Source organism: Mytilus edulis, chromosome 5 (genome assembly GCF_963676685.1).
Source record: "Mytilus edulis chromosome 5, xbMytEdul2.2, whole genome shotgun sequence".
Classification (NCBI taxonomy): Eukaryota; Metazoa; Mollusca; class Bivalvia; order Mytilida; family Mytilidae; genus Mytilus; species Mytilus edulis.
This window is the reverse complement of record NC_092348.1, coordinates 97,261,531-97,276,899: the sequence shown is the minus strand read 5'-3', so window position 1 is coordinate 97,276,899 and position 15,369 is coordinate 97,261,531. Positions and strand designations below refer to the sequence as shown.

The following is a 15,369-nucleotide window of genomic DNA, read 5'->3' as shown; positions in this document are numbered from 1 at the left end:
AGTCTTCAATTAAAGAATAATTTTGTGTACCAACATAATTATTGTAATGGTAATTTTTTTTTCAAATGTTGCTTTTTGTATTTTAAGCTATTTATCCTAAAATTTACAAATATATCAAAATGTGGGATCTGGAAACAAATTTCACACAGCTTATATCAATCATATTGGATTTTATAAGTACATGTATCCCTGTGTTGAGAGTTGTAACTGGGAACTTTATTAATGGAAAATTAAAACTGAATAGATTTTTCAGTCCTCACTTTATTGAGAAAAAATTAAAAAATCTTTAATAATCTTGAGTACTGTCACAAAAAATTGACTGCCATTCAGTGGTACATAATGAAAATTCTAAAATATATTGTAGAATTTGTTAAATTCAATTGAATTTTAGATAACTAACTCCCAACTTTAATCAAATGTTTTGATTTAGAAGGTGCAGATCTCATTGGTCCAAATTGTCTCTATGATGAATTCTTGACTAAGGAAATGAAATAACAATAAACAACAATTAGTTTCATTATTGTCAACCTTTCTATATGTTAAAGCTGTTATTTTGCTCATTCTTTGTATGTAGACTATCAAAAGATACCCCCCCCCCCCAAAAAAAAAAAAAAGAAACAATGGCCGTCTTTTCCCTCAGAGCTCTTCAGCTCTTTGATTTTAAATCAAATTGATTCGAATTATATAGCCAATTTGAATTATCCAATTGGCATTAGAAATATGCTTTTGTTAATACGAATTAAAAGTTAACGTCGTTTGGACAGTTTAGCGAATTTGACGTGCATTGCAATTCCGATAAGAATTGACGTTAATAGGACTTAAAACATTTCGAATGCGAATAAAACTAAATCGAATTAGTTAATGGGAATCGAATTCCAATTACTTGTGAACTCAACAAAAGAAATTAAAATTCTATACCAACTGTCTTCATTATTTAATTACTTTTCAGCTAAGACAATTATTAAAAATTAAATTAAAACTTGATTTAATTTATGTAGAAAACAGTATTATTTCACTACTAACACATGTGCTTTGTTTACTCTGTAATATACATGCTTGATATTCTCTTCTGTATCTTGGGACACTAAATCGTAAAATTTAAAATGATTTCATGCTAAATAAAGCAAGTGCAACTATTTTTATTAATATTCTTAAAAAATTAAAAAGCCATTTTTCCTGTGAATTTGATGAACAAAACTAATCCCGGAAATAAGTCCGTAATTGTTCGTTTTAGTATTGTTGCATAACATCCGGTTTGAATGTTGAAAGAAATGTAAGTGATGGCTGAGAAAATTATTGTTTTGAGTCATTAAAATCATTTTATTATTAAATTGTTGCCTTCCCTTAATTGCTCTCGATAGATTTTAGGAAAATGGTAGGATAAATTATGAAGAAAATGCGATGCAACAATGAAAACAGTTTGTTGATGCTACGAGTATGAGCAATACTCATGCAGTAATGTGATTTTTGACAATCTTTTTTTGAATAAGGGCACCAACTTTAAGTTATATCAAAATGACCGAAATTAGGTGAAAAAATTCTGGATCCTTGGTCCTACCCTAAGAATGTTTTTGGGTCTGTACTTCTATCCTTGTTGATGTTGCTAGACCAGGGACAATTTATTTTATGAAACGAGTGACTGGTGAAAAATAATGTTTATCTAATTCTTGAACTGATTATGCATGTATATATCATGAACTGTTATCATTTTTTACGCAAATATATCATATAATCGTCATTTTTTTCTCTCTCTGTTTGTTATGATTATACAAATATGACTGTTCATTAAATGCCGTGTTTTGACTCCAAAGTTTACTGATTGTCACCTTATTGTAAACAATCAACAAAAAAGCGTGGATATTGAGCACGTGTTTAACATATATACAATCGGATAATAGTTTATTTCAGTGACAGATCAATTCGTAGAGCGACCACCAGATTTTTATGTCAAGGTTCACGCCAAGGTCACTCTGCATACGGAAAATATACCGGTGAATTGCTTCCTGGAAACAAGCAATTAAAGAAAAGTAAAGTTATTCTAAATGTGGACAAATTAAAGAATTTTCTTCAGAAAAAAGTATATGTGCATAAGTTTAATAATGAAAACTATTCATTTTGTTATAAAAAAAAACATATGCATCATTTTTTTTTTAATTTTAGGTTTCATATGACAAATGTATCAGACTTTAAAAGAAGACTGAACCGATTTTTCTTCTACTTTTTCGCTTTTAGAATATTGACCCTGATGACCCTGAATCTAACCTGCTTGAAGGTATGGAAATTGAAAACAATGGACATCCTCATCTAGTAAGTATTTATAATAATCTGATTAGTTTAGAAAAAGTCACATGTCCACCAATGTTTTCAAAGGTGGACTGTATAAACAGAAGATAAAAAAGGTGTTATTGCGTGGGTATTTTTGGAAAAGTGATATTATATTGTTATTTTTATGCCCCATTTATGGGCATTATGTTTACTGGTCTGCGTCCGTCCTTCTGTTCGTTCGTTCATCCGTTCGTTCGTCTGTTCATTCATTCCCCCGTTCGTTCATTCCTCTGCTCGTCCGTCTGTTCTGCTTCAGGTTAAAGTTTTTGGTCGAAGTAGTTTTTGATGAAGTTGAAGTCCAATCAAGTTGAAACTTAGTATACATGTTCCCCGTGATATGATCTTTCTAATTTTTATGCCAAATTAGAGATTTCCCCCCATTTTCACGGTCCACTGAACATAGAAAGTGATAGTATGGATGGGGCATCCGTGTACTGGGGACACATTTTTGTTTATTCAGTCATGCTGGGTCTAATGCTATCCCTCTGGATTTGAAGATGGTACAAAATTCTGAATGGAAGAAATATCATGAAAATGATTGTGTGTTTCTATGACTTGCACAAATTTGATATCTTTTCATAAGAATATTTTATTACCAACCTGATCAAATTATTTTCAATTAATTTAATTAATTTATGAAAACAACCATCTGAATTACATTAATTAAGAATGTGAGCATACATGTACGAATAACATCAAAATGAGAAAGGGGTCATCCATAATTGTCAACCATTTTCCAAAGTTTACAAACTGTACACTGGGTTGGAGGGGGATAACAAATCTACATACCTTATATGCTTTTTATTCTTTCCGGAATTTTTGGTCAGATATGTTTTAGTTTATTTTCGCTGCAAATTTTGTTAATAAACTATACTATAAAAAACAGGATTTGTTAAAAATGATTGATTCTTGTCTTAAAATCAGAAAATGGTTGATATACACTTTTTGAGGGAGGGTGGGGTCTGAAAAAGTGTATGTATTGAACACCCTGGAAAATGGTTGACAATTATGGATAACCCCAAATAAGAAGATAGACACAAAAAAACATTAGAAAAACACCTAGGGCATTATGTAAATCAGTCTATGCATCGATTTTGTCTGTCTGTTTGTTCGTTCGTCTATCTGTCTATCTCGCGTCAGGTTGAAGTTTTAGGTCAAGTTAGTTTTTGAAGTTTAAATCCAATTAACTTGAAACTTAGTACACATGTTCAAGCCAGTTCCCTATGATAATATCTTTCTAATTGTAATGCCAAATTAGAGTTTGGACCCCAACTTCACTGTCCTCTGAACAATGAAAATGATAGTGCGAGTGGGGCATCTGTGTACTATGGACATATTCTTGTTAATAGTCTATTATAAAGAATGCGAAGGATGTTTCTGTTTTGATATCACTTCCTGTTGACAGATTCACAAATCTTTTGGCAATGTGGAAAGGATTCAATGAATTTTTCTTAACATAATGTAATGTCCATAGAAAGGTCTTCAGAAGATACTGAAAATAGCAATAGAAGAAACATCTGATTACTGTTATTATAATTAATAGGTTCAAGGACTCCACCGAGAAAACAGCGCTAAGACGTACGGTGATTCCCATGACTCACACAAACTTACACCAGAACAAGAAGCACTAGCGAAGAAATCAGTGAGTAGATATCACATTTATGGCTAACCAATGAAAATTCCTGTCATTTCAGACCAAAAAATCTGATGAGTATAAGAGAATTTCAACATATTTTTAATGTCCACTTGACTTTAAATTTTACATTCTTACATTACAGTTTTCTAAGTCTAGTACAAAAACAACAGATTTTGAAGATAATTATTTTCCTTTCAAAGTGGAGAGGCCTATTTAAACCGTCCATTTATTTTTTGTGACTTATAGATAATAAATATAATTGTCACAGATGTTTCTTAAAGGAAAACATCAAATTGGTTTCATAACCACACAAAAAAATAAATGCCACAAAGCTAATGATGTCTCCTATCAAATGGCGCAATCAACAGCTCAAATACTTAAAACAAAAGGAAAACAACTGTCCTATTCCTGACTTGGTACAGACATTTCCTTGTGTAGAAAATGATAGATTAAACCTGGTGTCATAGCCTGCTACACCTTTCTGATCACTTGTATGACAGTTGCATCTAATTCCATCATTGAAAACAATGTGTGAACAAAACAAACCAACACAATAGGTAGAATTGTCCCAAATAAGGTTGCAGCAGTCAACATTGTGTTATAATCACAAAAACTTGTGAAAATAAGTTTGTTTATAGTACCTTCTGTTTTTTTCCAGGGTGACTCAAGCGGCAGAAAGAGAAATTTTGACACTTATACCCCTTGGCTTTGGGAAGATGGAATTGTTCCTTATAGTATATTTAACATGTGTAAGTACTGGACTCTATATAGTATACATAAAAATTGTTTATCAGGTTAAGATTTATCTGCCCTGAAATTTTCAGATTAATAGGGTTGCTACCCCTGAATTGGTAATTTTAAGAAAATGTTGCCGTTTTTGGTTATTATCTTGAATATTATTAGATATAAACTTTAAACAGTAATAATGTTCAGCAAAGTAAGATCTACAAATAAGTCAACAAGACCTTAAGGAGTGATTGCTCTTCATAGTCAAGTTTTAACAATTTGTTGTAAATTTTTGTAATCTTTTACAAAAATCTTCTCTGAAACTACTAAGATAAATTTAGCCAAACTTGTCCACAATTGTTTTTCTCTATATTTTCAGATGGCACACAGACTTGTACATTTTAAGATGGTGCTCCATGTTTTTCTTTTATTTTTTCAGATGGCACCTAGATATGTACTTTTGTTGGTAGTACTGTATGTTTTTCTCTATCTTTTCAGATAGTACCCAGACATATACATTTTAAGATGGTGCTCCATGTTTTATCTTATCTTTTCAGATGGCACCCAGACATGTACTTTTGAGGGTGGTGCTCTACGTTTTTCTCTATATTTTCAGATGGCACCCAGACATGTACATTTGAAGATGGTGCTCCATGTTTTTTGGTTGAAGCTACAAATGATGATTTTGATTGGACTCGTGGAAGTGTAAGTCAAAGTAAAAAGATTTTATTCATGTAAAATCCAAAAGATAGATTGTCAACAACACAAAAACTAAGAACAAACATTTATCATTACAATCAATTACATAACAAATACATAAGATGATAGAATATATATGTTTGATATATCAGTACAAAACATAAAAAGAAATATAAACAGATATACTGTAAATTCAATTTTTGTATTGATGATCAAATAGCCTCGGTATTACGTCATCATGAACAGATTTATAATTTAGTCTTAGATGTCTCGGTATTACTTTATCATGAACAGATTTATAATTTAGTCTTAGATGCCTGGGTATTACTTCATCATGAACAGATTTATAATTTAGTCTTAGATGCCTGGGTATTACTTCATCATGAACAGATTTATAATTTAGTCTTAGATGCCTCGGTATTACTTCATCATGAACAGATTTATAATTTAGTCTTAGATGCCTCACTACATGTATTACTTCATCATGAACAGATTTATAATTTAGTCTTAGATGCCTGGGTATTACTTCATCATGAACTGATTTATAATTTAAAATTAGATGCCTGGGTATAACTTCATCATGAACAGATTTATAATTTAATCTTAGATGCCTGGGTATAACTTCATCATGAACATATTTATCATTTAGTCTTAGATGCCTTGGTATTACTTTATCATGAACAGATTTATAATTAAGTCTTAGATGCCTGGGTATAACTTCATCATGAACTGATTTATAATTTAGTCTTAGATGCCTGGGTATTACTTCATCATGAACAGATTTATAATTTAGTCTTAGATGCCTCAGTATTACTTCATCATGAACAGATTTATAATTTAGTCTTAGATGCCTTGGTATTACTTTATCATGAACAGATTTATAATTTAGTCTTAGATGCCTGGGTATTACTTCATCATAAACAGATTTATAATTTAGTCTTAGATGCCTGGGTATTACTTCATCATAAACAGATTTATAATTTAGTCTTAGATGCCTGGGTATTACTTCATCATAAACAGAGTTATAATTTAGTCTTAGATGCCTGGGTATTACTTCATCATAAACAGATTTATAATTTAGTCTTAGATGCCTGGGTATTACTTCATCATTAACAGATTTATAATTTAGTCTTAGATGCCTGGGTATTACTCCATCATTAACAGATTTATAATTTAGTCTTAGATGCCTGGGTATAACTTCATCATGAACAGATTTATAATTTAGTCTTAGATGCCTTGGTATAACTTCATTAAAACAGATTGGTAATTTAGTCTTAGATGCCTCAGTATTACTTTATCATGAACATATTTATAATTTAGTCTTAAATGCCTATGTATAATCTTAGATGCATGCTTTTTGTTACATTTGTACTGGCTTTGAACTATAGCTGTCAGTACTATGAGTTCTTTCAGCTAAGTCCTTTTGTTGTATGGGATGTAAAAGTACCCATTAACTTCCACTCTGTGTTTTTATGTCTCACTTATTATGCCTTATTAATTAGTGGCATTATGTTTTTTATGTCTCACTTATTATGCCTTGTTAATTAGGGTCATTATGTTTTTATGTCTCACTTATTATGCCTTACTAATTAGTGGCATTATGTTTTTCGGTCTGGGTTTCAGTTCATTGCTCCTTCTTTCAATTGTTATACATTCGGCTGTCTGTCTGTCTCACTTCAGGTTTAAAGTTTTTGGTCAAGGTAGATTTTGATGAAGTTGAAGGCCAATCAATTTGCAACTTAGTACACATGTTCCCTATGATATGATCTTTCTAATTTGCATAATTATACCCCCCTTTAAAAAATACCCCCGCTTTAAAAAAAAGGGGGTATACTGTTTTACCTCTATCTGTCCATCCTTCCATCTGTCCGTCAGTCCGTCCGTCCCATGAATTTTTTTCATCCCATTTTTCTGAGGAACTAAAATACAGGGATTTCTGAAATTTGGTTTCAGAGTTTATATAAGTCAGCTTTACTGTGTGATACGTTTTCAGATTCATCACTCGTCAACTTCCTGTTTATCGAACACTTGTATGGTTTAACACATGATAGCCAAGTTGAAAATTTTCGTCACATTTTTCTCAGGAACTACAATACAAGGATTTCTAAAATTTGGTTTCAGGGTTTATATAAGTCAGCTATACTGTGTGATGCGTTTTCAGATTAATCACTTGACAACTTCCTGTTAACCGAACACTTGTATGATTTTACACATGATAGCTATGTTGAAAATTTTCGTCACATTTTTCTCAGGATCTACAATACAAGGATTTCTGAAATTTGGTTTCAGGGTTTATATAAGCCAGCTATACCGTGTGATGTGTTTTCAGAGTCATCACTTGATAACTTCCTGTTTACCGAACACTTGCATATTTTTACACTATTTATATTATCCAATTGTGGCGGGGCTGTCATTAGTGAGCAGTAGCTCGCAGTTTCACTTGTTGGAGTTTTAACCCTAATTTCACGGACCAATGAACACAGAAAATGATAGTGCGAGTGGGCAGGTTAAAGTTTCTGTTCAAGGTAGTGTTGGGTAAAGCCCTATGTTACTGACTTGATATCTAAATCGTCCGGAAAATGCATGAAATATTTGCCACTGGAAATCAAGCAACCAATAATCAATGAAATCTAAATCTTCCAAGGCTTACCACTACCCTATGTTACTGACTTGATATCTAAATCTTCCAAGGCTTACCTCTACCTTATGTTACTGACTTGATATCTAAATCTCTCAAGGCTTACCACTACCTTATGTTACTGACTTGATATTTAGATCTTCCAAGGCTTACCCCTACCTTATGTTACTGACTTGATATTTAGATCTTCCAAGGCTTACCCCTACCTTATGTTACTGACTTGATATTTAGATCATTCAAGGCTTACCCTACCTTATGTTACTGACTTGATATTTAGATCATCAAAGGCTTACCCCTACCTTATGTTACTGACTTGATATCTAAATCGTCCTGAAAATGCATGAAATATTTGCCACTGGAAATCAAGCAACCAACAATCAATGAAATCTAAATCTTCCAAGGCTTACCACTACCCTATGTAATTGATACGATATTCCCGTGCTTGCATTTCCTATCATAATTTTCTTGATAGAGGGTTACTGCTCACAAGGAAGCTATTAAACCAAGAGTTCCAAATGGTGAAGTTGAAATCATCCCTTCGTAAATTTTACGGACGCCATCACGAGTTGGTTGACCGTTATGAAATATCCGTTTCACAAATGATATCGGATATGTTCCTTACGTCGTAACTACAATCCCCTTCCCTTTCATGAATGTGACCTACCCAATTAGACTATTTACAAGATTTGTAATCACATAAGCAACACGACGGGTGCCACATGTGGAGCAGGATCTGCTTACCCTTCCGGAGCACCTGAGATCACCCCTAGCTTTTGGTGGGGTTCGTGTTGTTTATTCTTTAGTTTTCTATGTTGTGTCATGTGTTCTATTGTTTTTCTGTTTGTCTTTTTCATTTTTAGCCATGGCGTTGTCAGTTTGTTTTAGATTTATGAGTTTGACTGTCCCTTTAGTATCTTTCGTCCCTCGTTTACTTACTTGATATCTTAATCTTCCAAGGCTTACCTCTACCTTATGTTACTGTCTTAATATTTAGATCTTCCAAGGCTTACCACTACCTTATGTTACTGACTTGATATCTAAATTTTCCAAGGTTTACCACTACCTTATGTTACTGACTTGATATCTAAATCTTCCAAGGCTTACCTCTACCTTATGTTACTGACTTAATATCTAAATCTTCCAAGGCTTTTCCAAGGTTTACCACTACCTTATGTTACTGACTTGATATATAAATCTTCCAAGGCTTACCCCTACCTTATGTTACTGACTTGATATCTAAATCTTCCAAGGCTTGCCACTACCTTATGTTACTGACTTGATATCTAAATCTTCCAAGGCCGACCACTACCTTACGTTACTGACTTGATATCTAAATCTTCCAAGGCTTACCACTGCCTTATGTTACTGACTTGATTTCTAAATCTTCCAAGGATTACCACTACCTCATGTTACTGACTTAATTTTGATCATCCAAGGCTTACCACTACCTTATGTTACTGACTTGATATCAAAATCTTCCAAGGCTTACCACTACCTTATGTTACCGACTTGATATCAAAATCTTCCAAGGCTTACCACTACCCTATGTTACTGACTTGATATCTAAATCTTCCAAGGCTTACCACTACCTTATGTTACTGACTTGATATGTAAATCTTCCAAGGCTTACCACTACCTTATGTTACTGACTTTGTATCTTAATCTTCCAAGACTTACCACTACCTTCTTGATTCACAACAAACTAGTCCATTGATGTTTATCAATGTAATGATGCTCAGATATTCAAGTCACAAAACATTATTACACCTGTCAAGAAAATTATAAAACTTTTGCAAGGCGCAGAAATATATAGCTCTTCTAAATTATAAAAGATGTTTTTCAGTTAATTTTGAAAATTGACGGTATCACCTATTGTCCAGAATTGTAGTTGAATCAGTTACAATCAGTTCTTTATTGACATTACACTATTTAATTTTACTTCCCATTGATAAATTAAAGCAATCGTTACCCTTTTGTGCTTACAACCTTTGTTTACACCACTGTCCCAGGTTAGGAGTTTGTTTACACCACTGTCCCAGGTTAGGTGTTTGTTTACACCACTGTCCCAGGTTAGGAGTTCGTTTACACCACTGTCCCAGGTTAGGAGTTTGTTTACACCACTTTTACAGGTTAGGAGAGGGTAGGCCTGCTAACATTTTCAACCCAACCACATTCCAACCACAGGCAGTATGTGCCGTTTCCAATTAAGTCTGGAGCTTGTAATTCAGTGGTTGTTGTTTGTTGCTGTGTTTCATGTTTGTTTTTCCTTCAAATTAGTTCCTAAGTTTTCTCGTTTTAATTGTTCCACATCTACTTTTTTATACGGACTAGACAAGATTTCGCTTCAAAGCAGGTTTTAAAAAAAATAACAAGTAATACAGTTAATGCTTCTTAAGTGCTTCTCTGGATTTACTTCTTCAGGAACACTTAAAACTGAATATTCGAAAGCCAAGGATGTATAAGTACCCAAAAGGTTAAAGTGTTATATGACCAAAACATACCTAAAAATAGCCAAATCTATCTAAGGTTATCTATGCCTCAGGGAGTTATAATGGGACAATTGTAGAAATGTTTGTTCTAATTTTGACTGTAAGACATTTAAAAGAGATAATTTATAGTACTTTATTTATGTAATTATATATAGGGAAGCACTCCATCTGTGGACACTGGACCACAAGCAGCTGTAGAAGGCAGTAAATACAAGTATATAGAAGTTTCTTCACCAAGAAGAAGCAACGATATTGCAAGGTTGGAATCGTCAACGAAATTAAATGGTAAATTATATATTATTTGTTTTAAGGAATTATCAATAAAACGATATTCTGTGGTATAACTTATTAGAGAAATAAACTCATCATATATACCAGGATTAAATTTTGTATTTACTCCAGACGTGCATTTCGTCTACAAATAACTCATCAGTGACACTCGAATTTAAAAAAGTTAAAAAGGCCAAATAACGTACAAAGATGAAGAGCATTGAGGACCAAAATTACTAAAAGTTTTGACTAATGAGAATATGCTAGCCTTTCTGTAAAAACCAGTAAGCAGTTTCATGAATAAAGAATATATGCTTTTTTGATCTTTTAAAAAAGAATTTCAGCAATTTGTTTTGAAATATAGAATATATTGGGTTTTTTTCTTTAACAGCAGGTGACTATTGTTTGACTTTTCAATATCACATGTTTGGTTTGATAACTGACCAGGATATATTTATGGGAGATCTCAAAATATCAACCGGAATTATAACCCCTGAAAATGAAGTATTTATAGAATCTGGTAACCTTGGTAACCAGTGGAAAAAGGGAAAAGTTACAATTTCTAATGCTGCCGGAATGAAGGTTTGTTTGTTTATAATTAGATGTCTTAATATAAATGATACAAATTACAGAAATGAAGGTTTGTTTGTATACAATTAGATGTCTTTATATAAATGTTATAAATTGCAGAAATGAAGGTTTGTTTGTATACAATTAGATGTTTTTATATAAATGGTATAAATTACAGGAATGAAGGTTTGTTTGTATACAATTAGATGTTTTGTATATAAATGGTATAAATTACAGGAATGAAGGTTTGTTTGTATACAATAAGTTGTCTTTATATAAATGGTATAAATTACAGGAATGAAGGTTTGTTTGTATACAATTAGATGTTTTTATATAAATGGTATAAATTACAGGAATGAAGGTTTGTTTGTATACAATTAGATGTTTTATATAAATGGTATAAGTTACAGAAATGAAGGTTTGTTTGTATACAAATAGATGTCTTTATATAAATGGTATAAGTTACAGGAATGAAGGTTTGTTTGTATACAGATAGATGTCTTTATATAAATGGTATAAGTTACAGAAATGAAGGTTTGTTTGTATACAGATAGATGTCTTTATATAAATGGTATAAGTTACAGGAATGAAGGTTTGTTTGTAAACAGATAGATGTCTTTATATAAATGGTATAAGTTACAGAAATGAAGGTTTGTTTGTATACAAATAGATGTCTTTATATAAATGGTATAAGTTACAGGAATGAAGGTTTGTTTGTATACAGATAGATGTCTTTATATAAATGGTATAAATTACAGGAATGAAGGTTTGTTTGTATACAATTAGATGTTTTTATATAAATGGTATAAGTTACAGAAATGAAGGTTTGTTTGTATACAGATAGATGTCTTTATATAAATGGTATAAGTTACAGGAATGAATGTTTGTTTGTATACAATTAGATGTTTTTATATAAATGGTATAAATTGCAGGTTTGTATGTATACAATTAGATGTTTTTATATAAATGGTATAAGTTGCAGGTTTGTTTGTATACAATTAGATGTTTTTATATAAATGGTATAAGTTACAGAAATGAAGGTTTGTTTGTATACAGATAGATGTTTTTATGTAAATGGTATAAGTTACAGAAATGAAGGTTTGTTTGTATACAGATAGATGTCTTTATATAAATGGTATAAGTTGGAGGAATGAAGGTTTGTTTGTATACAATTAGATGTCTTTATATAAATGGTATAAGTTGGAGGAATGAAGGTTTGTTTGTATACAATTAGATGTCTTTATATAAATGGTATAAATTGCAGGTTTGTATGTATACAATTAGATGTCTTTATATAAATGGTATAAGTTGGAGGTTTGTTGGTATACAGATAGATGTCTATATATAAATGATATAAGTTAGGTTCTGGATTGGACTACAAAATACAGAACAATATTTATAGAATAAAAAGTAAAAAAAATAATGAATAGAGAGAAATGAGCTAAACAAAAATTAGTCGATTCCACTTAATTGCATACAGCTTAATATCATAATTCAGTTAATTGCATAGCATAATTCGGTTAATATGCATAGCTCTACAAGTGGCCTTTCGGATTATTGCATAGAAACTTATTGCCGTCTAGATATGCTTAGTTAAAACTGACGAGATTGTTTTACTGGAAACGGCAATTTGAAGTATATTTTTCTTGAATGCATCCTTATTTTCGTTATTTTTTCTTATTTATTTTTGTGTTATTTATGTGTTATTTAAATAAAGTTTTAAAACAGTTTCTTTCGTGTTTATATTATGGAATTTGATTTAAAAATAAACCATGTTCTATTTTAAGCCTCGAGGTCATAAAAATGTCAAACAGATAATTGTTGTAAAACACTGACCATTGTATCTCAAAGAGTGCTAATTGATTGAATTTAAACAATTGTCAATAGATTACATTTGGGGTTAATTTAAAAAACAATAACTCCTGCTAACTATCGATCATAACCAATGTGAACTCTAGTAATTGGGCTTGGGTGATCTGTATTAATGTTAAATATTATAGGGCATTTATATATGGTTAAAGAATTTTATACATCAATCATTTATTTTTAATATTTTATGAAAAGAGCATTCACTTTTAATTATTATATTCTCACTTTCAACACTCGTGTCCAGTAAATAATCCTTACAGGGCCCCATTACTGCTTTGCATATACGAAACTAAAGAGGTGTTACTTCACTGTCCAACTGTATAACAAAGGCAATTCATTACACATCTATTGTTGAAATAATTATCAACTAAGAAGTATTGTTAAAAACTTTATAGTAATCAAAGCATAACAATGTACATTGTACATATGGATCATATGTATGTACTTCGAGATTCCACCAGTATAGATGCACCCCTTGATTGACTGCAAGGGTACAGCGGATCCATGTACACTCCCTAAGGATTAATGGAGATGTGTCCTTTACAATATTAACCCACCACCAGAACAATCCACATCCCAACACCGGGAGCATGTAGGACACCGGAAGTCTGTAATATGGTGGACGAACCCGAACTACTCGGAGAGAACCACATGGCTTCTCGTCGGGAACAGACAACCCGAAGAGATTTCAGAAGATTAATCTCCAGGTCAAGCTGGGAACAACTTTGACCTACTGAGGCCCCCGAAGTATCCAAGCTAGTTTAAACTCCGGTCTGGATACCAGAGATGTGTGTGAGAGGGTGAAAATCACCCTTCTGATGTACTGACATTTTTAGCATCCCGAGTGAGGATCGAACTCGGGACCTTCAGCACTGAAGCCATCGGTCTTAACCACTACACCACGAACTCACACTACATAGAAACAAATCTATTTTTTTAACTGTTTATTTTCGTATCCCAGGTAAAGGAAAGTCCGAACGCAAATAAACTAAAGCTAAAACAAAATGTGTTTATAATCTTTATTTAAAGAAACAAAATAAAATAACACATTTCTGATCTATTCTATCGATGTTGTTAACTCTGTCATTTGGCATTTCGGATATAAGCATACTCCGCTCTATTGCATAATTTTGTCTGACAAATAGGCATTGCAAATAACTGGAATCTACTGTTGTATGGTCAACAAAGCTAAAAATTAACCATTATGTCTTATTTAAAAACGCCTATAAAAAGATCAAATCTGGCGGGCAGAAATTTGTAGAAGGTTGAGACCTATTGTGTTTTTTAAAGTCAGAACTGTTGAACATCTTTTACTGGTGTTGAAGCCCTTGACCATTTTTTTTTTCATTTTTGCCTTTTAACTTGAAAATCATATAAATGGATAGAGAGAAAATTACAATTATGAAAATTATCAACAAGACAATTTGTTCATTAAATAACTCCAATGGCTGAAATGGTCAAACAACTAGTTATTTGAGATATTGTCTTTCAATGAAGAATGTGTCCATTGTTGAAGATGAACATAGACCTAGGTGAGCAACACAGGGTCTTTAGTTCAATAGTTTCCTGCTTATTGTTGTGATCCCCCTAAACAATTTCTTTGTATTTGAATAAAATATTAAGAAAATTATCACTGATATATAAATTATGATAATAAACTACTGTAGAAACATTAATTTTTGTGGGGTTAACATTTTGTGGTTTTGTCTATATATAAGATTTAATGGGGATTTAATTTTGTGGTTTCCATTGAATGGAAGTGATAGTATATGAAGTTTTTAGTTTCGTGGATATATTCTTTCTACTTAAAAACAATGAAATTAAATCCACCACAAACATTTCTGCTTTTACAGTAGTTTATTTTCTGATATAGAAGATTCATTATTTTTCATTCAGTTCCTATTTTTGTTGATTTTCTACAAACTTTAAATTATCTGAGGACGTGACTTTGTAAAAAGCAAAATCAAATATCCATGAAAACATTTTTAATTCATCACCATTTATTGAACTTCACTGAAAATAAATCAATTCACATGAATTAGACTTTTCGGCTAAAATTCAAAAATCAATTACCATGAAATTTTTCCTAGAATTGTTTTTTTTTTACCAAGATATAATGAGGTGATTTAATTTAACAAATTGTTTAT

General features: G+C 31.8%; 1 protein-coding gene across 10 annotated transcripts in view; it reads left to right on the top strand.

The window, feature by feature from the left end:
* LOC139524914 (MAM and LDL-receptor class A domain-containing protein 1-like) overlaps window positions 1–15,369 on the top strand; it is a 228,158-nt gene that overhangs the window by 45,475 nt on the left and 167,314 nt on the right. For all 10 annotated transcript variants that reach the window (XM_071320091.1, XM_071320086.1, XM_071320088.1 and 7 more), the window contains 3 exons: window positions 2,233–2,307; window positions 3,869–3,967; window positions 4,620–4,695. In XM_071320091.1, the coding sequence (XP_071176192.1) occupies window positions 2,233–2,307; window positions 3,869–3,967; window positions 4,620–4,695 (250 nt within the window). The remainder of the gene's footprint in view (window positions 1–2,232; window positions 2,308–3,868; window positions 3,968–4,619; window positions 4,696–15,369) is intronic.